Source organism: Oncorhynchus clarkii, chromosome 12, assembly GCF_045791955.1.
Source record: "Oncorhynchus clarkii lewisi isolate Uvic-CL-2024 chromosome 12, UVic_Ocla_1.0, whole genome shotgun sequence".
In the NCBI taxonomy this organism is placed as follows: Eukaryota; Metazoa; Chordata; class Actinopteri; order Salmoniformes; family Salmonidae; genus Oncorhynchus; species Oncorhynchus clarkii.
Genome location: NC_092158.1, coordinates 42558696 through 42583929, shown reverse-complemented (window position 1 = coordinate 42583929; position 25234 = coordinate 42558696). Strand labels below are relative to the sequence as shown.

General features: G+C 41.8%; 1 protein-coding gene across 1 annotated transcript in view; it reads left to right on the top strand.

Annotated features, from left to right (window-relative positions):
• The window catches only part of LOC139422042 (protein turtle homolog B-like), a 186821-nt gene that overhangs the window by 100498 nt on the left and 61089 nt on the right, over window positions 1-25234 (top strand). The window contains exons 5-6 of the mRNA XM_071173178.1: window positions 14592-14709; window positions 24048-24189. Of these exons, the coding sequence (XP_071029279.1) occupies window positions 14592-14709; window positions 24048-24189 (260 nt within the window). The remainder of the gene's footprint in view (window positions 1-14591; window positions 14710-24047; window positions 24190-25234) is intronic.

Here is a 25234-nt window from a genome sequence, read left to right as displayed (position 1 = left end):
GCAGTCTGTAATAGTATTCAAGTCCTGCCACATCCGACGAGCGTCAGAGCCAATGTAGTAGGATTCAATCTTAGTCCTGTATTGTCCCTTTGCCTGTTTGATGGTTTGTCTGAGGGCATAGCGGGATTTTTTATAAGCGTCCGAATTAGTGTCCCTTTCCTTGAAAGTGTCAGCTCTAGCCTTTATTTCGGTGCTGATGTTGCCTGTCATCCATAGCTTCTGGTTGGGATATGTACGTACGGTCACTGTAGGGACGACATCGTTAATGCACTTATTGATGAAGCCGGTGACTGAGGTGGTATACTCCTCAATGCCATTGGATGAATCCCGGAACATATTCCAGCCTGTGCTAGCAAAACAGTCTTGTAGCGTAGCATCTGCATCATCTGACCACTAGGAGCGCCGCTTATGGATGCAAATTTTCTTGTTTGCTCATGGCCTTATACAGCTCGTTGAGTGCGTTCTTAGTGCCAGCATCAGTTTGTGGTGGTAAATAGACGGCTACGAATAATATAGCTGAGAACTCTCTCTGTAGATAGTATGGTCTACAGCTATCAGGAGGTATTCTACCTCAGGCGAGCAATACCTTGAGACTTCTTTAATATTAGACATCGCACACCAGCAGTTATTGACAAATAGACACACACCCCCGCCCCTCGTCTTACCAGACATAGCTGCTCTGTCCTGCCAATGCACAGAAAACCCAGCCAGCTCTATATTATCTGTGTCGTCGTTCAGCCACGTCTCGGTGAAACATAAGATGTTACAGTTTTCAATGTTCTGTTGATAGGATAGTCTTGATCGTCCTGTTTGTTTTCCAATGATTGCACATCGGCCAATAATACGGAGGGTAGTGGTGTTTTACCTACTTGCTGGAAAATTCCTACAAGGCACACCGCACTCCTCCCCCTTTTTCTCTGTATTTTCTTCACGTGGATGATGGGGATTTGAGACTTGTCTCGATAAAGCAGGATATCCTTCGGATCGGAAATCTTTGTTCAGTTCGAGGTGAGTAATCGCTGTTCTGATGTCCAGAAGCTATTTTCGGTCAAAGGAGACAGTAGCAGAAACATTATGCACAAAATGAGTTACAAAACTAATAAAATAGCACAGTTGGTAAGGAGCCCGTAAAACGGCAGCCATCCCCTCCGGCGCCATTATAGGTGAGACGAGAGAGAGACTCAACGAATACAGCAAAGAGCTACTGTTATGTGTAAGTTCTTGTTTAAGTTGTTATACAGCGCTATCAACACTTTTATAAGCCATAAAATGCTCATTCTTTCTATTTCCACTCAGCACTACAACAAGCACTGCAGCAGTAATGAATGAGTAGGAATGTGTATCGATAGGCTTGTGTTATAAATAGCAGCTTGGGTCTTTTTTTAATATCGAGGAATATTTCACTTTCTCTGTTCATAGGAGTAACGACATGAATTAATGCGGTGCGACTCAAGTTTCACCATCAGCTGGAAGACGGTGTCCTTTTTGGTTAGTCTGCTGCTCTCTCCCTCGCTGAGACGGACCATCAGATGCAGGCACCGTTAGCCCAGTAAAATAAAAAGCAAATTATTTAAATGTATGCTACCTCAGCTGTACCTCACAACTAATGCAGCAACGGATCTATTACTAGTGTGATCACATAGCCTACCTCAAAAATGTTTTTAAAATGGCCTGAACAACTATGCATTGGCAGGGCAATTCAAGCAAAGCCAATATGGGGTGATAATGTACAGCTTACTGCACAAACCTAATTGCTACAGTACAGTTGTTAATTGGCTAATGTTGCATAGGCTTACGTTCTTAGTCATGTTAAAAAAAAAAATATCTGAGCGGCTTGCATTTTGACTCAGAAAGTGATCTTGACTCAAGAGTTCAAGAGTTTTCCCTGTTGACAATCTCAACATTTCCCTTTACTGTGGCAAATATTGTGAATCAACATAATATTAGACACTTTCAGTGCAACATACCGAAAGAAAACTAACTATGCAAGAGATTTTGTTGTAGGCAGAACTCATCGGAGTAGGATTCTATTGCATTGACATGCACAAATCAGCCCGTACTCTAAACAGACCAGTGCAGCATAAGCAGAGCTGCAGTAGGCATATACCAAATAGACCATTGCCATATATAGATCTGTGCCATTTTCATTGAACTGGACTGTGTTTACAGCATGAGCAGTCGTGAGTAGATGTGTTTGTTTTGAGATCAAAGCGAGAGCTGCATGAAGCCACATGTGTACATTTCGTTCATATCCTTTGCTAGTTCGTGAGTTATTAGTCCAGTTATAAATAATTTGTTGTCAGCAATAGAGGAGTGATTGCCTCCTTCAAGAGCACAAAACGTTTACATTTCTAGACATCTTTGAAAAGTGAGTCATGTAAAGAGCTTTATTTTGTCTTAAAGGGGAAGCATTGTATTTTGAGACGGGCTTGAATAATCTAAGTAGCCAATAGGCAGAGGGTAGCATAATTTGTCTGATTCGCTGTAATAATGGTATGGGAATAATAATTGTTAACATTTTGTAAAGTGGTTTCTTGCATCAAACAACACAACAATATTTTCAGTCACCTCCTTGTCTGAGTGGATAAACAGGTTAATGTCAAGCTCTGCATGTTTTTGCAAAAGTCTCATGGAATGTTGGCCTCATTGAACACCACATTGACTGCTACTGTAGGTTGCCACTGTTAAAACAGCAACTTAAAGCAGATACAGACTGTGTTCACAGTAAATGTGCGCTGGAAGTTGCACAGAATTTTCTGAACGTTCAAGTTTGCGCTCAGCAGACCTGAAATTTGCTCAGTGGACAACATTTTTTGAGGGAACATTGCATAGGAGTAACAACATTAATTGGTGCATGAGGCAGAAATAATGTAGTGTGACTTGAGTTTCGCCATCAGCTGGAAGACTGTCCTCTTTTCTTAGTGGAGAGAAGGAGGGCGTAGGGACTGGGAGTTGGATGAGAGGCTAGCTTCACCGCTGCTCCGTCCCTCCCCTCAGACTGACCATCAGCTGGAAGACTGTCCTCTTTTCTTAGTGGAGAGAAGGAGGGCGTAGGGACTGGGAGTTGGATGAGAGGCTAGCCTCACCACTGCTCCGTCCCTCCCCTCAGACTGACCATCAGATGCAGGTCATCAGTCCAGTTTAAAAAAATAAAGTAATACAATGAATTACCCATTACCATTGTGATCATATACCAATAAATAAAAAACATATATATATTTCAAAATGCAGGGCAATACAAGCACAGACAATATGCACTGATAATGTATTGGGCCTCATTGCTGCAGAACTGTTTTAATTGGTTAATGTTGCATTGGCTTACGTTTTTTTAAATTCATGTTTAAAAAACATCTGAGTGGTAAATCTCGACTTACACCCACCCCTCAGTGTAATCGCTGCACACCTTAGAATGGGTTGACTGTAGTAAGTCCTGTTGAAACATAATCTTCTGTAGTTAGATGCACTTTTCAGAAAATGCTCTGCCATTTCCTGGTTGCTAAAATGATATTAGTTTGCTTTATTTCAGTTTACAGTGCATTCGGGAAGTTTTCAGACCTTTTGTTACGTTACAGCCTTATTCCAAAATGTATTAAATAAATACAAATCTTCAGCTATCTACACACAATACCCCAGAATGGCACAGCGAAACAGGTTTTTAGAAATGTTTCAAATGTATTACAAATAAAAACAGAAATACCTTATTTACATAAGTATTCAGACCCTTTGCTATGAGACTCGAAATTGAGCTCAGTTGCATCATGTTTTCATTGATCATCCTTGAGATGTTTCTACTTGATTGGAGTCCACCTGTGGTAAATTCAATTATTAAACATGATTTGGAAAGGCACACACCTGTCTATATAAGGTCCCACAGTTAACCGGGAATGTCAGAGCAAAAACCAAGCCGTGAGGTCAAAGGATTTGTCCTTAGAGCTCCGAGACAGGATTGTGTCGAGGCACAGATCTGGGGAAGGGTACCAAAAAATGTTGGCAGCATTGAAGGTCCCCAAGAACACAGTGGCCTCCGTCATTCTTTAAATGGAAGAAGTTTGGAACCACCAAGACTCTTCCTAGAGCTGGCCGCCCGGCCTAACTGAGCGATCGGGGGAGAAGGGCCTTGGTCAGGGAGGTGACCAAGAACCCGATGGTCACTCTGACAAAGCTCTAGAGTTCCTCTGTGGAGATGGGAGCACCTTCCAGAAGGACAACTATCTCTGCAGCACTCCACCAATCAGGCCTTTATGGTAGAGTGGCCAGACCGGAAGCCACTCCTCAGTAAAAGGCACATGACAGCCTGCTTGGACTTTGCCAAAAGGCACCTAAAGGACTCAACAAACAATATTCTCTGGTCTGATGAAACCAAGATTGAACTCTTTGGCCTGAATGCCAAGCGTGACGTTTGGAGGAAACCTGGCACCATCTCTACGGTGAAGCATAGTGGTGGCAGCATCATCCTGTGGTAATGTTTTTCAGTGGCAGGGACTGGGGGACTAGTCAGGATCGAGGGAAAGATGAACGGAGCAAAGTATTGAGAGATCCTTGATGAAGTGACTGCTCAGGGCCTCAGACTGGAGCAAAGGTTCACCTTCCAACAGGACAGTGACCATAAGCACACAGACGAGACAACGCATGGAGTGGCTCCGGAACAAGTCTCTGAATGTCCTTGAGTGGCCCAGCCAGAGTCAAGACTTGAGCCCGATTGAACATCTCTGGAGAGACATGAAAATAGCTGTGCAGCAATGTTCTCCATCCAACCTGACAGACCTTGAGAGGATCTGCAGAGAGGAATGGGAGAAACTCCCCAAATACAGGTGTGCCAAGCTTGTAGAGTCATACCCAAGAAGAGTCGATGCTGTAATAACTGCCAAAGGTGCTTCAACAAAGTACTGAGTAAAGGGTCTGAATACTTATGCAAATGTGATATGTTTTTTTATTTTTAATGAATTAGCAAACAATGTATTTTATCCCCAATTTCATGGTATTCTATTGGTAGTTACAGTCGTGTCCCATCATTGCAGGTCCCGCACGGACTCGGGAGAGGCAAAGGTATAGAGCCGTGCGTCCTCCAAAACACAACCCAACCAGGCCGCACTGCTTCTTGACACAATGCCCACTTAACCCGGAAGCCAGTCGCACCAGTGTATTGGCGGAAACACCATACTCCTGGTGATTGTGTCAGCAAGCATTGTGCCCGGCCCACCAAAGGAATCGCTAGAGCACGTTGGGACAAGAACATCCTTGCCGGCCAAACCCTCCCCTAACCCGGACGACGCTGGGCCAATTGTGCACCTCCCTATGGGTCTCCCAGTTACGACGGGCTGCCTGGACTCGATCCAGGATCGAACCAGGATCTCTAGTGGCACAGCAGACCACTGCGCCACTCGGGAGGCCATTAGCAAACATTTCTAAAAACTTGTTTTTGCTTTGTCATTATGGGGCATTGTGTGTAGATTGATGAGGTGGAAAAAACTATTTCATCCATTTTAGAATAAAGCTGTAACATAACAAAATATTAAATAAGTCAAGGGGTCTAAATACTTTCCGAAAGAACTGTATGTGACAAAACAAGCAGGTATAGTGTAGATAATCATTGTGCAATCTTAACTGTTGTGAAATATCTTTTCCATAACCAAAAATATTGTAATTTTAGCTGTTTCAAGCTGGTGTACAAAAACGAAAGTAAAAGACACAAAAACTAAACTTAAAAACAGGAAGCATAGGAATAGCTCAAATAGAACAGATCTCCTCTTCTTAGACTTGCTTTCAATGAGAATGACAGATCGATAACACACATTCCTATGTGAATTTGGTCAGGTCGCCCGAAACACAGCACTTACTGCAGCTTTAAATTTGGAGCTAATTGCCACAATGTTTTCCTTCACACGCTATTTACTCCTGCAGTATGGGCTGTTCATCATCCAAATGGATAACACCTAGAGGCAGTCTTCTTCACTGCATATGATGAAGTCGTATATTCACTTCATATCATCACTTTAAACTTGTATTATTCATATCTTTTGAGCATGAAAAGAGACCAGTGTGTTTATAATATTAATAGATATGGATATTTCCATAGTCCCTGTAAGACATCTGTTGATGTCTCCATACTGTGGTGTTGCCTTGAAGACAAAGCACATCATAATATGCCGAAGTGACAAGCCTCAGCTGTCAAGATGTCACATTTCAAATGCAGCACATCAAACGGTAGCTTTCATTGGCTCAATACATCAAACGGTAGCTTTCAGTATGTGATGTATGCAGAGGATGCAGCTCTACACTTCTGCTTGTGTACATGTTGTGTGCATGTGTGCTTGCCCCTGTGTGCGTCTGTGTGGATCAAAAAGGGGCAGGGGGCACGGTCGACCCTCTGGCTCTGCTGAATTCCAGAAAAAATATTTAGAGGCCCCCATTTTGGTGGTGTCGTAGGGCTGTCCCCGACAAAGAAAAACTTAGTCGACTGAAAGTCATCTGTTCTTTCGACCAATTAGTTGGTCTAAATTTTCACGTCTATGTTTCCATATATAGACACACCCTTGTGTTTTAATAAAATCAACTATATATGCATTACGCGTCCAGTTTAATGAATTAAGACAGATGACTCAAGAGAGCACCAGAGATCTAGATCACCAGAAGTAAAAAAAATCTTATCCTGACCCAACTATTCTCCTCCCGCTCCTGCTGACTTTTGCATATTCTGCCATTATGCTCCTGAAGATGCCGGTAATAGGCTACATGATGGTTCGGCAACCTTTCTCATGTGGAATGTCAATTTTTTTTACCGATCTGCGTGACAGTTATAGTTTTCATATGTACATTTTCGTGAAACAGTTTCATTTAATTTATAATAACTTATTCATATCTCAAAATCATTGTAATGTGGTTAACCTGTTGCGACGACCAAACCCGGATCCGGGATTCTATTTATAGACCTAAGCTCATTACCATAACGCAACGTTAACTATTCATGAAAATCGCAAATGAAATGAAACAAATATGCTATCTCTCAAGCTTAGCCTTTTGTTAACAACACTGTCATCTCAGATTTTCAAAATATGCTTTTCAACCATAGGAAAACAATCATTTGTGTAACAGTAGCTAGCTAGCGTAGCATTTAGCAGGCAACTATCACAAAAACAAGTAAAGTGTTACGAATCCCTTTTGGCCCGACAGTCTAGGGGGGGATGGTAATGAGACCAGTAACATAACTCATGCAAATTATAGTTGTGACAAAGTAAGTGTGAACGAAATAACCACGACAACTGAAATAATACCGTCAAACTCAGGGTTTATTTATAAACACACGGTAATGGGGGGAGCAGGAAAAGGGGCTGAGCTGGACCCAAGGAAAGAAACAAATATGCAAAAACACCCCTAAGCTAGACTAGCCTACTTTAACAACAGCTAACTAACCAAAAATACAGTGGGTGGTCCGCCCAGTTCTAACTAGTGTGTTTAACAAAGTTTACCTACGGGTAGTGTATGCCCATGGGCGACTTGTCTTGTTTTCCCCTTTTCCCACCAGCAAACACCATAAGCAAAACAATACTCACAGGAGATGACAAAGTGATTTGGAGGTGCTCAAACAAAAGAGAGGTTAATTAATACACAGAGAGCGAGTGAAAAACAGAGGTCTACAAACATGGCATTTACAAAGATATTGAGCTCCTGAAATCTACAAAGAACAGAGATCTACAAACATGGCATTTACAAAGAGATTGAGCTCTTGAAATCTATGAAGAACAGAGATCTACAAACATGGCATTTACAAAGAGATTGAGCTCTAGAGCAAACAAATGATGGGGTTTTTAAACCATGGGGAAGGAACTGTGATAGGGTAGGAAACAGGAGGAGGTGTGTCTTCTGATTGATGGGTTGATTGTTGACTGATTGGGGAGTGATGATGTTCACCTGTGAGGGGAGACAGAGAGAAAAGAAACACACACAGGTACACACACACACAGGATAATGGTATCCGTAACAAAAGCCTTCAAATAAAATAACTTACCTTTGAAGAACTTCTGATGTTTTCAATGAGGAGACTCTCAGTTAGATAGCAGATGCTCAGTTTTTCCAAAAATATTCTTTGTGTATTAGAAATAGCTCCGTTTTGTACATCACATTTGGCTACCAAAAAAAAAAAAAAAAAAAAAAAAAAACGAAAATTCAGCCCTCAAAACGCGAACTTTTTTCCAAATTAACTCCATAATATCGACTGAAACACGGCAAACGTGGTTTAGAATCAATCCTCAAGGTGTTTTTCCACATATCTCTTCGATGATATATCCTTCGTGGAAGCCTGGTTTCTCCTTGCTCTCAAATGGAAAAATAATTGGACCTGGCTTTGCGCTCCAATTTCGACGCAGGGACACCAGGCGGACCCTTGGAAAATGTAGTCTCTTATGGTCAATCTTCCAATGATATGCCTACAAATACGTCACAATGCTGCAAATACCTTGGGGGAACGACAGAAAGTTTAGGCTCATTCCTTGCGCAATCACAGCCATATAAAGAGACAATGGAAAACAGAGCTTCAGAGATTCTGCTCATTTCCTGGTTGACGTATCATCTTGGTTTCGCCTGTAGAATGAGTTCTGGGGCACTTACAGACAATATCTTTGCAGATTCTGAAACTTCAGAGTGTTTTCTTTCCAAAACGGTCAATAATATGCATAGTCGAGTATCTTTTCGTGACAAAATATTGCGCTTAAAACGTTTTTTATCCAAAAATGAAATAGCGCCCCTAGAGATCCAAGAGGTTAATCAAAATTCAATACAAATCTAAATGAAAATGATACAAACTTAAAAAGTAACTTCTATTGCCATTGCCAACTACTATGTAAAAAATTGCCTACATAAAGCCAACAAATAGAAACATTGTAGCCTGCAGGTGGAAAATATCCTGATAAAAATAAATATCCCAGAAATCACATTGGCTACACATGGCCTGTCTTCAACGGCCCTAAGCTCACGCTAGCGAATTTGCGTCATTCATATAAAATATTCTGGGCAGTTTCCCTCGCCAGTGAGCTCGAGACACACAGCTGTAGGCTATTTGCGCAACAGATAAGAAGCAGTGATTGACTTGGGCAGGAGCTTACCGGACCTGAGTACCGACACCTCTAATGTTCTACTGCTTGAGCTCCTGTTCCTCTTATAGAAAATTAGCTCAAAATTATTGTGGAGTTCCTGCACCTAAATATAAACAGTAGCAGCACCCAAAATGAGTTGATAAGTAATCAGCTAGGCCTATTTTATGACGTTTCCACTGGAACAGAGCATGACATTTTTTCCCTTTCACGCTGAGTGGTTATCGAAAGGGAGAGAGCTAGTGCGTTAAACCAATCAGAAATACTATCAGATCCCTAAATGGGCACATTTATATGCCTACATTTAGGCGCAGGCCAGGTAGCCTATAGGACTACTTCTATGTGTGTGCATCCTAACTCAACATTGACAGGAGCGCTGCAAACAGAAGACAATGACTAACTTGACTAAACTCGTAAACGTAATGAAATAAACAGTGGGTCCACTACGACAATGATAACGTGAAGACTGGAATAATAATATTGAATGCATTAACAGAAATGACCGTAACCAAAGTAACAAACGTAGATTAGAAATTATGGGAATTAAAGGTTAAATGTACTACTGGTTACATATGTAATGGGGAATTGATATACACTAACAATCAAATGCAAACAATTCACACAATGAAGTTCCCAGCTAGCAACGAGGAAGCGGCCCTCTTCCGGGGGCAGAACTGATTGAATCGGGTGTCGGGCTCAAAATGAATGACTGCCCAGAATCGGCCCAAGTACATCGGGCCGTTTCCATCTACTGGAATTCAGCCAACTTTGCCTGCATCTTACCAGAATCCCCCCAGAAGCGGGCGATGCAAATTTAAATACAGTGCATTGCGAAAGTATTCGGCCCCCTTGAACTTTGCGACCTTTTGCCACATTTCAGGCTTCAAACATAAAGATATAAAACTGTATTTTTTTGTGAAGATTCAACAACAAGTGGGACACAATCATGAAGTGGAACGACATTTATTGGATATTTAAAACTTTTTTAACAAATCAAAAACGGAAAAAATGGGCGTGCAAAATTATTCAGCGCCCTTAAGTTAATACTTTGTAGCGCCACCTTTTGCTGCGATTACAGCTGTAAGTCGCTTGGGGTATGTCTCTATCAGTTTTGCACATCGAGAGACTGAAATTTTTTCCCATTCCTCCTTGCAAAACAGCTCAAGCTTAGTGAGGTTGGATGGAGAGCATTTGTGAACAGCAGTTTTCAGTTCTTTCCACAGATTCTCGATTGGATTCAGGTCTGGACTTTGACTTGGCCATTCTAACACCTGGATATGTTTATTTTTGAACCATTCCATTGTAGATTTTGCTTTATGTTTTGGATCATTGTCTTGTTGGAAGACAAATCTCCATCCCAGTCTCAGGTCTTTTGCAGACTCCATCAGGTTTTCTTCCAGAATGGTCCTGTATTTGGCTCCATCCATCTTCCCATCAATTTTAACCATCTTCCCTTTCCCTGCTGAAGAAAAGCAGGCCCAAACCATGATGCTGCCACCACCATGTTTGACAGTGGGGATGGTGTGTTCAGGGTGATGAGCTGTGTTGCTTTTACGCCAAACATAGCGTCTTGCATTGTTGCCAAAAAGTTCAATTTTGGTTTCATCTGACCAGAGCACCTTCTTCCACATGTTTGGTGTGTCTCCCAGGTGGCTTGTGGCAAACTTTAAACAACACTTTTTATGGATATCTTTAAGAAATGGCTTTCTTCTTGCCACACTTCCATAAAGGCCAGATTTGTGCAATATACGACTGATTGTTGTCCTATGGACAGAGTCTCCCACCTCAGCTGTAGATCTCTGCAGTTCATCCAGAGTGATCATGGGCCTCTTGGCTGCATCTCTGATCAGTCTTCTCCTTGTATGAGCTGAAAGTTTAGAGGGACGGCCAGGTCTTGGTAGATTTGCAGTGGTCTGATACTCCTTCCATTTCAATATTATCGCTTGCACAGTGCTCCTTGGGATGTTTAAAGCTTGAGAAATATTTTTGTATCCAAATCCGGCTTTAAACTTCTTCACAACAGTATCTCGGACCTGCCTGGTGTGTTCCTTGTTCTTCATGATGCTCTCTGCGCTTTTAACGGACCTCTGAGACTATCACAGTGCAGGTGCATTTATACGGAGACTTGATTACACACAGGTGGATTGTATTTATCATCATTAGTCATTTAGGTCAACATTGGATCATTCAGAGATCCTCACTGAACTTCTGGAGAGAGTTTGCTGCACTGAAAGTAAAGGGGCTGAATAATTTTGCACGCCCAATTTTTCAGTTTTTGATTTGTTAAAAAAGTTTGAAATATCCAATAAATGTCGTTCCACTTCATGATTGTGTCCCACTTGTTGTTGGTTCTTCACAAAAAAATACAGTTTTATATCTTTATGTTTGAAGCCTGAAATGTGGCAAAAGGTCGCAAAGTTCAAGGGGGCCGAATACTTTCGCAATGCACTGTAAATGTATATTAAATTAACCGATATAGTAATTTTAAATATTACTATTATACATACAAATGATACCCATCCACAAAAAAATAATTGTCTCGGAGGAAACACCATACACCTGGTGACCGTGTCAGGGTGCATGCGCCTATCCTGCCACAGGAGTCGCAACAGCACGATGGGACAAGGACATCCCAGCCGGCCAAACCCTCCCCTAACTCGGAACGATGCTGGGCCAATTGTACGTCGCCTCATGGGTCTCCCGGTCGCGGCCGGCACAGATCTTGAACCAGCATCTGTAGAAACGCAGTTTGCACTGTTCCATCCACAAGGTTTTTAATGCTTATCAATTGCCTTCCACAAAGAAGCAAAATATTAAATACTACCCAGGTTTCTTAAAGAATTTCATTTACATGTTAATTGTATTTTATGATCACAGAAACAATGAGGAAAATAAATAATGGGTAAATAAATAATGAAATGTCAATTATATAAAGCAGCCCGTGTAATCATCTGCCAGAGAGTAGCCCCAATCAGGCTGAGCCACAAGTAATACAGTGGGTTATTGGCACCACTGACTGGCAATGCACAAACAATACTTTAAAAAAGTATAAACAGTATAATTATGGAGATAAACTCAAAATACCAACATGTTAGAAATACTGTACTTTATTTGTGTTTCAATGGAACCAACCAAAATCATACAATTATTTAATACAAAATAAATTTAACCAAAATCAAGGTTTCATAATTATTGGCACTCCTCATTTAGTACTTAGTACAACCACCTATGGCAAGGATAACATAATGTCTTTTCCTGTAATGTTTGACAAGGTTAAGGAACACATTTGGAGGGATTTTGGACCATTCCTCTATGCAGATCCTTTCAAGATCCTTCACATTCTTGGATTTGCGCTTATCAACTGCCCTCTTCCACTCAGCTCACAGGTTTTAGATTGGATTTAGGTCCGGCGACTGAGATGGCCATGGCAGAACATTGATTTTGTTGTCACAGAACCATTTCTGTGTGGATCTTGAGGTATGTTTCGGGTCATTGTCTTGTTGGAATGTCCACCTACGGCCAAGTCCCAGCCTTCTGGCAGAGGCAACCAGATTGTCAGCCAAAATTGCCTGATACTTGGTGGAATTCATTATGCCATCAATCTTAACCAGTGCCCCTGGACCTCTGGAATTAAAACAGCCCCAAAACACCAGTGACCCCCCTCCATATTTCACTGTGGGTATGAGGTGCCTCTCCTTGTATGCATCTCTGTTTCGACGTCAAACATGCCGATGCTGTATCTGACCAAAACGTTCAATTTTGGTTTCATCTGACCAGAGCACCTTCTTCCGGTCATAATATAAATTACATTTGGCAAACTCCAAGCGCTTGCGTCTGTGTCTTGGGGTCAGAAAGGGCTTTCTTCTGGCAACCCTTCCAAAGAGCCTGTGGTTGTGGAGGTGGTGTGCTGATGGTGCTTTTTGAAACCTGGTGACCCTAAGACGCCACCAAGGCCTGAAGTTCTTTCACAGTGATTCTTGGGGATTTTGTTGCTTCTCTCACCATCCTCCTCCCTATCCTGGGGGGCAAAATGCAGTCCTCTACCCATGAGGTTTTCAACTGTTCCATATCTTTTGAATTTTTTAATAATTGCCCTGACAGTGCTCAGTGGTATATTCAATTGTTTGTGGATCTTGTAGTCATTACCAGATTTATGAAGGTCTGCGACCATCTGTCTCTTTTGAACTGCCAGTTCTTTTGTTTTCTTCAAGGTGTTGGATGACAGCATGTGTGTTACCTCATTTTTATACCCTAGTGAATCAGGAAGTGATGTAATGGCTCAATATAGTTCCTTAAGACTTAGATAAACTTAAATAAGTGGATTTTAATTTGTGGTTTAATTTTGTTAGATGTTATTTACAATAATCTTTAAGGGTGCCATTAATTGTGAAACCTTGTTTTGGAGGACATTGATTTTTTAATTAAATCAATAAATTATTTTGGTTGGTTCCATTGAAACATTAATAAAGTACATTATTTCTCACATGTTGGTATTTTGAGTTTATCTCTATAATTATATTGTTTATATTTGTTTAAGCATTATTTGTGCTTTGCCAGTAATTTTTGAGCCCACTGTATATGCATTTGGGCCAAATAACTCACACCGGAATCGGCCCGAGCTCAATCCCCGCATCCTAGCCATAAGAAATACTGCCGAAGGCCACATGACGTCGGCCGAGTCTGACACTCAGCCGAGTGCCCCGACTCTCAGCCAGAATTGGCCCAGATCCACTGTGATAGCTGGGTTATGAAACAATGAATGTGCACAAATTGTGTATTGGTCATCTGGGCGCATGGTCAATCAGTCGTCTGCATTGGCCATGCAGCATTTACGATGATATATTTTAAAATCAAAATCCCTAACCGAAAAACTGTTTTTTTCCCCCTTACAAAATTGAAATCACAGTGCAGTTATCATTAAACTACCACTAACAGGTCTCGATCATCATCATCATGAAGGGAAAGACACATTTTTGTTGCTACTTTATTAACTGGAGCTGTAATGCACAAGGGAGAGAGAAGCAAAGCAACAGCTCAAGCAGGGAGTAGGGGAGTGGCTGTGGCTGTGCTTTTGATGAGTGACAAGCACTGGAGTAAAGTACTTAAGATTTTTTGGGGGGTATCTGTACTTTACTATTCATATTTTGGGTAACTTTTTACTTTTATGTCACTACATTCCTAAAGAAAATAATGTACTTTTTACTCCATACATTTTACCTGACACACAAAAGTACTAGTTACAAAGTACTTTTCGATTGCTTAGGAAAGTGGTCCAATTTAGCACTTATCAAGAGAACATCTCTGGTCAACAATAAGCTACACGCCCCACTCCTGTGACAAGCAAAAGCAGCAGTAGCATAAATTAAACAATTGTTTTTCTCTCTCCGCGGGAAGCACGATGTAGACCATCTGCATTGTAAATTCACATGGAACTTTATTAATTTTTCTTATTGTTTTAACAGAACTCCCCCCTCACTTTTTCTATGGTGTCCTCTCCCTCCCCAGGTGTCTGATGGGAGTCTGGCGGTGCTGTCGGTCAGCCGCAAGGACAGAGGGGCGTACACCTGCCGAGCCTACAGCATCCAGGGGGAGGTGGTTCACACCACACGCTTGCTTGTCCAAGGTAGCCCTGCCACAACTCAACATCTGTATGAGTGCATGTGTATATGTGTACATGTGTGCAGCAGTAGAGTTGTGTCTTTGTGTTCGTTTTCTGCAGGGTGAATGTTTTAATAGGCAGGTGTACATACAGTTGAAGTCGGAAGTTTACGTACACTTAGGTTGGAGTCATTGAACACTCGTTGTTCAAACACTCCACACATTTCTTTTTATTTGTTGTTTTTTTGTACCCCTTTTTCTCCCCAATTTCGTGGTATCCAATTGTTTAGTAGCTACTATCTTGTCTCATCGCTACAACTCCCGTAAGGGCTCAGGAGAGACGAAGGTTGAAAGTCATGCGTCCTCCGATACACAACCCAACCAAGCCGCACTGCTTCTTAACACAGCGCACATCCAACCCGGAAGCCAGCCGCACCAATGCACCGGAGGAAACACCGTGCACCTGGTTAGCGTACACTGCGCCCAGTCCGCCACAGGAGTCGCTGGTGCGCGATGAGACAAGGACACCCCTACCGACCAAGCCCTCCCTAACCCGGACAACGCTAGGCCAATTGTGCGTCGCCCCACGGACCTCCCGGTCGCGGCCAGTTACGACAGAGCCTGGGCGCGAACCCAGGGACTCTGATGGCACAGCTGGCACTGCAGTACAGCGCCCTTAACCACTCCACACATTTCTTGTTAACAAACTATAGTTTTGGCAAGCCGGTTAGGACATCTACTTTGTGCATGACACAAATTTTTTCAACAATTGTTTACAGACAGATTATTTCACTTCTAATCCACTGTATCACAATTCCAGTGGGGCAGAAGTTTACATACACTAAGTTGACTGTGCCTTTTAAACAGCTTGGAAAATTCCAGAAAAGTATGTCATGGCTATAGATGCTTTTGATAGGCTAATTGACATCATAAGAGTCAATTGGAGGTGCACATGTGGATGTATTTCAAGGCCTACCTTCAAACTCAGTGCCTCTTTGCTTGACATCATGGGAAAATCCAAATAAATTGTAGACCTCCACAAGTCTGGTTCATCCTTGGGAGCAATTTCCAGATGCCTGAAGGTACCACGTTCATCTGTACAAACAATAGTATGCAAGTATTAACACCATGACCCGCCATACCGCTCAGGAAGAGACGTGTTCTGTCTCCTAGAGATGAACGTACTTTAGTGTGAAACGTGTAAATCAATCCCGAACAACAGCAAAAGACCTTGTGAAGATGCTGGAGGAAACAGGTATAAAAGTATCTATATCCACAGTAAAACAAGTCTTATATCGACAGAACCTGAAAGGCCACTCAGCAAGGAAGAAGCAACTGCTCCAAAACCATCATCAAAAAGCCAGACTATGGTTTGCAATTGCACATGGGGACAAAGATCATACTTTTTGGAGAAATGTCCTCTGGTCTGTTGAAACAAAAACAGAACTGTTTGGCCATAATGACCATCGTTATGTTTGGAGGAAAAAGGGGGAGGCTTGCAAGCCCGAAGAACACCATCCTAACCGTGAAGCACGGGGGTAGCAGCATCATGTTGTGGGGGTGCTTTGCTGCAATAGGGACTGGTGCACTTCACAAAATAGATGGCATCATGAGGTAGGACAATTATGTGGATATATTGAAGCAACATCTCAAGACATCAGTCAGGAAGTTAAAACCTGTTCGCAAATGGACAATGACCCCAAGCATACTTCCAAATGTATGGCAAAATAGCTTAAGGACAACAAAGTCAAGGTATTGGAGTGGCCAACACAAAGCCCTGACCTCAATTGCATAAAAAAATTGTGGGCAGAACTGAAAAAGCGTGTGCGAGCAAGGAGGCCTACAAACCTGAATTTTTGGGCCAAAATTCACCCAACTTATTGTGGGAAGCTTGTGGAAGGCTACCCTAAATGTTTGACCCAGTTAAACAATTTAAAGACAATGCTACCAAATACTAATTGAGTGTATGTTAACTTCTGACCCACTGGGAATGTGATTAAATAAATAAAAGCTGAAATAAATCATTCTCTCTACTATTATTCTGACATTTCAAATTCCCTAAAATAAAATGGTGATCCTAACTGACCCAAGGGGCATTTTTACTCATTAAATGTCAGGAATTGTGAAAAGTTTAAATGTATTTGGCTAAGGTGTATGTAAACTTCCGACTTCAACTGTGTGTGTGTGTGTGTGTGTGTGTGTGTGTGTGTGTGTGTGTGTGTGTGTGTGTGTGTGTGTGTGTGTGTGTGTGTGTGTGTGTGTGTGTGTGTGTGTGTGTGTGTGTGTGTGTGTGCGTGTGTGCGTGTGTGTGCGCGTGTGTGTGTGTGCCTATGAGGTCTATGACCATAGAAAAATATTCCAGTAATAATTGACAGACATGCCAGGTCCAAAAAGGTCCCTTTATCCATACTGTCTAGTCTGGCCCCTTTGGTGTTGGTAGATCTAATGGAGCCGGGTAGGTGGAAGCAACAGGGTGGAAGCTCACCTTGACGTATTAGAAGCCTCGATCGAGTCATCACTAAAGATGGAATACATTTTCCTTTCTGTCACGGCAAATACTGAGTGCAGACCTTCCTAATTTTTCTCTTCATGATAGATTGAGCCATCACCATATTGCCTTGTACTTATCCAATCCCTTCAGATCTATCAGGAAACACCACGGGAGTCGACGCTAGCTAGAGTATGGACTAGGAGTTGTTTGAGAGAGAGCGAGGATTGGTTTGATTTCCAGTTTTTAAGTATACGTTTTTTCAAGATGATTGACGATAAAAGTACCATCTAGTCCATTGGGTATCTCACTGCACCCTCATATACCATGTCTTGAAATAGGCAGACAGATGGATTCAAAATAAGTTTACATTGTAATACTTCTGACAGACAACTTTAACTCCACCCATAACTTTTGGACTTCATAGCATTATGTATTATTGAGTAATTTATAGTTTTACACTTAAGCCATGACTTGCCCATTGTGCTGTGGAATTTGTGAATTTTGTCTGTTGTGTAATAAATTCTATACATCAGTTTATGCTGGATTAAGTGTACATTTTCATTAACTGTCATTTTGTTAATGATGTTCCAACATTCCCTTCATCTTGTGCCAACATCAGTTATTTTCAAGTCTTGGTTCCAGTAGTTGATATTGTTTTCTAAGAGATTGTCAGTTGGATAGGCTTTCTTGCAGGTTTTGTATATCTTACCTATCATATGAGCATCCTTTTCTGTCTCACATAAGATTCCCTCAAGGTTGTTCTGATGTCCAAAAGACTTCAAATCTAAATTTAGTGATATGTTTCTTTTACGTTACATGTATTTGAAAATATCTACATTGGTCAGTCTAAAATTGCTTTTTAATTATGTAATGGACAGTGGTGTAAAGTGCTTAAGTAACTGTACTTTACAGTACTATTCATATTTTTGACAACTTTTTTTCACAACACCCAAAAGTACTTGTTACGTTTTGAATGCTTAGCAGGACAGGAGAATGGAAAATCACGCACTTATCAGGAGAACATGGCTGGTCAAACCTACTGCCTCTGATCTGGCGGACTCACTAAGCACAAATGCTTCATTTGTGAAGGATGTCTGAGTGTTGGAGTGTGCCTCTGGCTGTCTGTAAATTAAAAAAGACTTATACTTTGACTTGCAATTACATTTACTTTTGGTACTTAAGTATATTTAAAACCAAACACTTTTAGACTTTTACTCAAGTAGTATTTTACTCGGTGACTTTCACTTTTACTTGAGTCATTTTCTATTAGGGTATATTTACTTTTATTCAAGTATGACAATTGGATACTTTTTCCACTGGTCATGGAAATACATTTATTACCTGTTGCCAAGTCATTTACGATTTCCATGCCTTTAGTTTTCCATGTGACCAATTTATCGGTGGATTCTGAAAATCTATCCAAAGATTGTTCCCTATGGTTTTTAGGGAGTGATATTGGTTCTTGTAGAATATGTTTCATTTTGTTCCATATTGTTATAGTGTTCTTAACTATGAAGTTGTTAATGTTCTTAGCTTTGACAAACATTGTTTCCATTTGGACCTTAGTCGGTTTCTCTGTTGGTGCGTGTTTAAAAAGTGGTAGCTTTTGATTGGCAGATGACGCTGGGGGTAAGGATTATGGTAATTCAGTGTCCCTGTTGGTAAGCCACTGAATCCGATCGTCACTAGATCAACTAAGTAAATCTGCAGCGGGCAATGTTTCCAGCTGTGCCAATGCTGCACACGCGCTCACACGGACACACACACACTGGGTTTCCAGATAAGAACTCTCCTACTGTTAGAGGCTCAGGCCCTGGGCTCTGGATCAGAACTACCATACTGCCAGTCAATATCACCAAGCTGGCTAAAGGAGAGGGATGGACTCTGTGGGTGGGTGGGTGTGCTTGTGTGGCTTCTGTTATGCGATCAGCTCAAAATTGTGTGTGCGCATCTGCTAAATGATTAAAATGCGTGTGTGTTTGTGTGTGCACGTTATGACGTGTTTACGAGGATTTCCCACCATTGGTGCAGACAGATTTAAATGAGCTGATACGACTGATGAAATGTCAGACTGAAAAAGAGCAAGATGGCCCATCTTTCCTTCTCACCACTATTGCACCAAAGCTCACTTAAACCACTTCCCAACCGCTTACACATGTTAACATACATGCATCCTTACCTGTAGGTACGTACCCCATTTATTCCTCATAATGACATAGAGCACATCTCTCTCCCTATACTTAGTCATGTCCATGAAACATTATCCTATTATTATCCCAGACATCAAAGTTCCCGGAACGTTTCTATGACACATTATCATGCCTGATTCACAGACAAAAGCGTTCCCAGAATGTTCCTGTTGGGCTAACAGTGGAGCGGCAGTCTCCTCCTCTCTTTGCAGGGGATGGCAGGCAACAGTTAAGCACATTAGGCTGTGGAGAAGAACTGGAGGGACATGAAAAGAATAGGAAATGAAGACTGAGGCATACATTTATCTGCACTTATGCAATCCACACAGACCCAGACTTTGCGTCGTTGTGCATTTAAAAAAATATGTTTTTCTTCTGGACTGGCACTGTAATCGTGATGGGTGGTGTCGCTTCCCTCTCGTCTGTTTTGTTTATTTACATGTTTTGTAATGTTTTTTTCATATTTCATGGATGAAATGCATGGAGACTATCCGAATGGATGATGTAACTAATTGGAGGGGCCGCAATGTTTGCTCGCTCTACAGACGGCTATATTTGTCCCCTAATACAGGACTAGTAAAGGCCCAGTGCACTACTTTTAGGAAAAACGAATTATTTCCAAAAATATATATTTTTATTATATATATTTTTTTTATTAAGATTTTCAGGAGGTACTGCAAAACCCTCAGTGCCCCTACTATGCTGGTATCCATGGAGACCAAGGTTGCAACTGCCAGCCAGCCGAATGGAGAGCCTAGCAGCTAGTTTGCCCTCTTGATAGAAGTAGCTGACGGGCAAGGACAACAACTACCAGCTGCCAAGCGGGCATAACAACAAAAGGTCCATATTCGGCGGGGTAGGAAGCAAGAATGTATTTGTCACATGCAACGAATCTTACAGTAAAATGCTTACTTACAAGCCCTTAACCAACAATGCAGTTTTAAGAAAATACCAACAAAAAAGTAAGAGATAAGAATAACAAATAATTAAAAGCAGCAGTAAATAACAATAGCAGGGCTATGGGTACCGGTACAGTCAATGCGCGGGGGCACCGGTGTCGAGGTAATTGAGGTAATATGTACATGTAGGTAGAGTTATTAAAGTGACTGCATAGATGATAACAGAGAGTAGCAGCAGCATGGGGGGGGGAGAAGTCTTAAGGCTTGAGGGTAGAAGCTGTTTAGAAGCCTCTCGGACAATGTTTTTTCATTTTTATTGTTGAACCCCACCAGACAAATTCCCTCACGGGAAAATAAAGACAGGTGGTCAGTCAACCCTACCGGGAGAGCTACTGGGGGTAAATAATAGATATTGTGGTTTCACAATAAAATAAAACTGCGAGAGCATTCATTAGTGTGCAGGTATTCTTCATTAGTTTAGTTTTGATACTGTAGGTCTGGATGTGCGTACACTGCTTTAGCGCTACTGTGTGTACAGGCTTTTGCTCCAGCACTGCTCTAAAACCTCTGATTCTGTTGGTCAGCTGCTCCTCGGGACCTTAATTAGCTGAATCATGTGTGTCAACATGATCTCTGCTCCACCTGCCTTAATGAACTCCTTGCGTGGAGGTGTGTGAGACTCTATCTGTGTGTATCACCATTGTGTGTGTACACTGTGTCTATCTTCACTGTGCGTGCGTGTCCACTGTGTATACTTTCCTCATGGCCCCTGCACCATGGGCAGGGTAATCCTTCCTCATCTACAGCCTGTGTGCCATTATGATGTGACGTGGTCAGGTCGGAAGTTGTGATATCTGTGGAAAGCCTCTTTCTGTCTCTCTCTCACACTGACCCACTCCCCCTGTTGTCATCTTATGTCATAACGTGCCCCAGTTTAACAGAGATTGCGATAGCATTAGCTAGTGTTGCACGGTATACCAAGGCTTCTGTACTTTTTCCGATAATAGTACATGAAAAACTGTTTGTTTCTAAGATTTTTGTTACTGTCTGAACTTCTGTCCAATATGTCTCACGTTTTATACTGATTGAGGATCAAGTCTGTCTATCTACTCAATCGATGGCCCCTTTATTCGCTGAGCGCAACATGCATACTTCGTGCCTGCTTCACTCATTGCTAGAGCTTGCTCCCCACTCATGGTGCACAGATGTTAACACATTGGAATAATGCAACACGACATGTAGAACGGTTGAAACTGTTAATTACTCTTCACAAAACAATGTCCATACAGGCTAGAACACTTTACAATGTAAGATGATACCGATAGCTTCCAGCTTTGTAAGCTAACTTTGCTTGCTAGCTAACAGCTGAACGTCAATACACAAAATCGTCACCACTTAATTCTCCCTCGAACTGACGGTGTATGCATGTGCCTCGTTAATTACTGGGTTTTAAAGAGACAGCGCACACTTCTATTAAGTAAGAGATTGCTACTTCTCTGTAAATGTTGTTCATCAGTACAATAAAATAAGTTCCAAATGCAAGGGAAAGAGATTTTTTGTAATCTGTAGCCCCATGAAATCAGCCTAAACAACCTCAACTCAATGGATGCACACACTCCTATTGAATATGTATTCACCTGTATTGTGAATAGACCAAGGCTACATATTGATTAACCCACTTTATCAATAGAGATTTACCATTCAAATAAATTACCGTTATGTTACATAGTTATATTCGTAAAACAAAGTCTTATTGATTGTATGATTGTATAATTTATTTATTACCAAATCAAATCAAATCAAATTTATTTATATAGCCCTTCGTACATCAGCTGATATCTCAAAGTGATGTACAGAAACCCAGCCTAAAACCCCAAACAGCAAGCAATACAGGTGTAGAAGCACGGTGGCTAGGAAAAACTCCCATGAAAGGCCAAAACCTAGGAAGAAATCTAGAGAGGAACCAGGCTATGTGGGGTGGCCAGTCCTCTTCTGGCTGTGCCGGGTGGAGATTATAACAGAACATGGCCAAGATGTTCAAATGTTCATAAATGACCAGCATGGTCGAATAATAATAAGGCAGAACAGTTTAAACTGGAGCAGCAGCACGGTCAGGTGGACTGGGGACAGCAAGGAGTCATCATGTCAGGTATTCCTGGGGCATGGTCCTAGGGCTCAGGTCCTCCGAGAGAGAGAAAGAAAGAGAGAATTAGAGAGAGCATATGTGGGATGGCCAGTCCTCTTTTGGCTGTGCCTTGTGGAGATTATAACAGAACATGGCCAAGATGTTCAAATGTTCATAAAAGACCAGCATGGTCGAATAATAATAAGGCAGAACAGTTGAAACTGGAGCAGCAGCACGGCCAGGTGGACTGGGGACAGCAAGGAGTCATCATGTCAGGTAGTCCTGAGGCATGGTCCTAGGGCTCAGGTCCTCCGAGAGAGAGAAAGAAAGAGAGAAGGAGAGAATTAGAGAATTCACACTTAGATTCACACAGGACACTGAATAGGACAGGAGAAGTACTCCAGATATAACAAACTGACCCTAGCCCCCCGACACATAAACTACTGCAGCATAAATACTGGAGGCTGAGACAGGATGGGTCAGGAGACACTGTGGCCCCATCCGAGGACACCCCCGGACAGGGCCAAACAGGAAGGATATAACCCCACCCACTTTGCCAAAGCACAGCCCCCACACCACTAGAGGGATATCTTCAACCACCAACTTACCATCCTGAGACAAGGCTGAGTATAGCCCACAAAGACCACACCCTGCATACCACTGCTGGCTTGCTACTGAAGCTAAGCAGGGTTGGTCCTTGTCAGTCCCTGGATGGGAGACCAGATGCTGCTGGAAGTGGTGTTGGAGGGCCAGTAGGAGGCACTCTTTCCTCTGGTCTAAAAATATCCCAATGCCCCAGGGCAGTGATTTGGGACACTGCCCTGTGTAGGGTGCCGTCTTTCGGATGGGACGTTAAACGGGTGTCCTGACTCTTTGAGGTCATTAAAAGATCCCATGGTGCTTATCGTAAGAGTAGGGGTGTCCTGCTAAATTCCCAATCTGGCCTTCAAAGCATCACGGTCACCTAATAATACCCAGTTTACAATTGGCTCATTCATCCCCCACCTCTCCCCTGTAACTATTCCCCAGGTCGTTGCTGTAAATGAGAATGTGTTCTCAGTCAACTTACCTGGTAAAATAACAGATAAATAAAAAATAAAAATACATGACTGTCTCTGAAAAATGGATGATATTGAACTCAAAAGATGCCCAACGATTGAACAGAGCAGTAGCTTAGTTTATCTGTCTGAATCAAGTGCCATTCTGTGACTTTAGCTAATACGTTGTGTTTACTTTTGCCGTGGTCTTGCTTTGGTATCGAGTATCGTGATGGTATCATGATACTAAACCTGGTATCGGTATTGAAGTCGAAATTCTGCTATCTTGACAACACTAGCTAGCATGTCACCTTATTTCTGCTGAATAAGAAATTGGCCATTATGTTAATTGGAAAACTTGTGAAAAACTTGTGAAAATGTGTTTATAATTTAAATTTGAAAGTGAATTTACCAACCAATCAGGTGAGGTTTTCATTCAAGCCTGCGTTGTGTTTTCCATCTCACACTTTTGCATGTACTTCTGATGTATTCTACTTATATTCTGTCAATTCTTTTCTCATATCTTCTCTTATTAAAATCAAATCAAGTCAATGTGTTTGAGTACATGCAAATAAAGTGAATGTAAGTAATTGCCTTTTTTTTGTGCTTTCTGTTCTCCCAGGGCCACCGTTCATTGTGTCCCCTCCCCAGAACCTGACGGTGAACATATCCCAAGACGCCAAGCTGGACTGCCTAGCTGAAGCCTACCCCGGCAACCTCACATACACCTGGTTCTGGGAGGATGACAACGTCTTCTTCAAGAAGTAAAGTTATGATCGGGTTCATTACTGTTCCATCCCCCATCCCCCACCCCCCACCACCCCACACACTGTACAACCGCTGGCCACATTGAATAAGCTTCCAGGCAGCATTTGGCTCTCGTGGCTATAGTTTGAGACCCCTGCTATACATAGTCTGAGTTTTATGATGCATTGTTGCTATGAAATGTGTTATCATACTATATTCTGTACCATCCCGCCACTTTCATAATTGTTTGTAATGTGGACTATTTTGGGGCATTTTGTCTAATGTAGAATATATTGAGGAGATTATGTCAGGGATATAATGTGTGTGTGTGCTTGTGTGCATGCGTGCATCCATCCATGCATGCGTTTAGCGTGCATGCGTGAACCTCAGGGCACAGGGTCTTGAACAAGAGCCTGTAATCTGATTGGGCCCATCACTGTCTGACCATATTCATGTGTGTGTTTTTACATTTTTTACCTTTATTTAACCAGGAAGGGCTCATTGATATTTGAAGTCTCTTTTACAAGAGCGTCCTGGCCAAGATAGGCAGCACCTAGTCTTTACACAATTACAGACAGACAACATGAAAAACTACAGGTAATCTAGTAAAAAACAACAGAATTCACAAGAGTATAACAAAATCATAAAACAGCAAATTGAAAACATTCACAGGTCAGGGAATCAGCCTCAATGATTTAAAAACATAAATCGGGACAAGTTCTTCCAGTGTGTGTGTGTGTGTTCCACTAAAAAGGTCTTCTAGAATAGGCACATCTCCTGCTACAGGCCATGACATCTTCATTGTCTATCACAAAGTGCTTCAGACAAAGAAAATGTAGTTGACAGTTTATTTTAAACATGTTCCATAGCTAGCACAACAAGGAACAGCAGCAACCATTCATGGACTGAGTTCAAAACTCTATAAGGATATGTCAAAATGTGTTGTTGTCATGTCAATGTGGACATCCTCTAATACACTAGCTTACATTTATGGGTCCATGTATACATTAGTGTGTTTGGTCATCTATGTCCTACTTGTGCATGCACGCAGTGACATTTGAG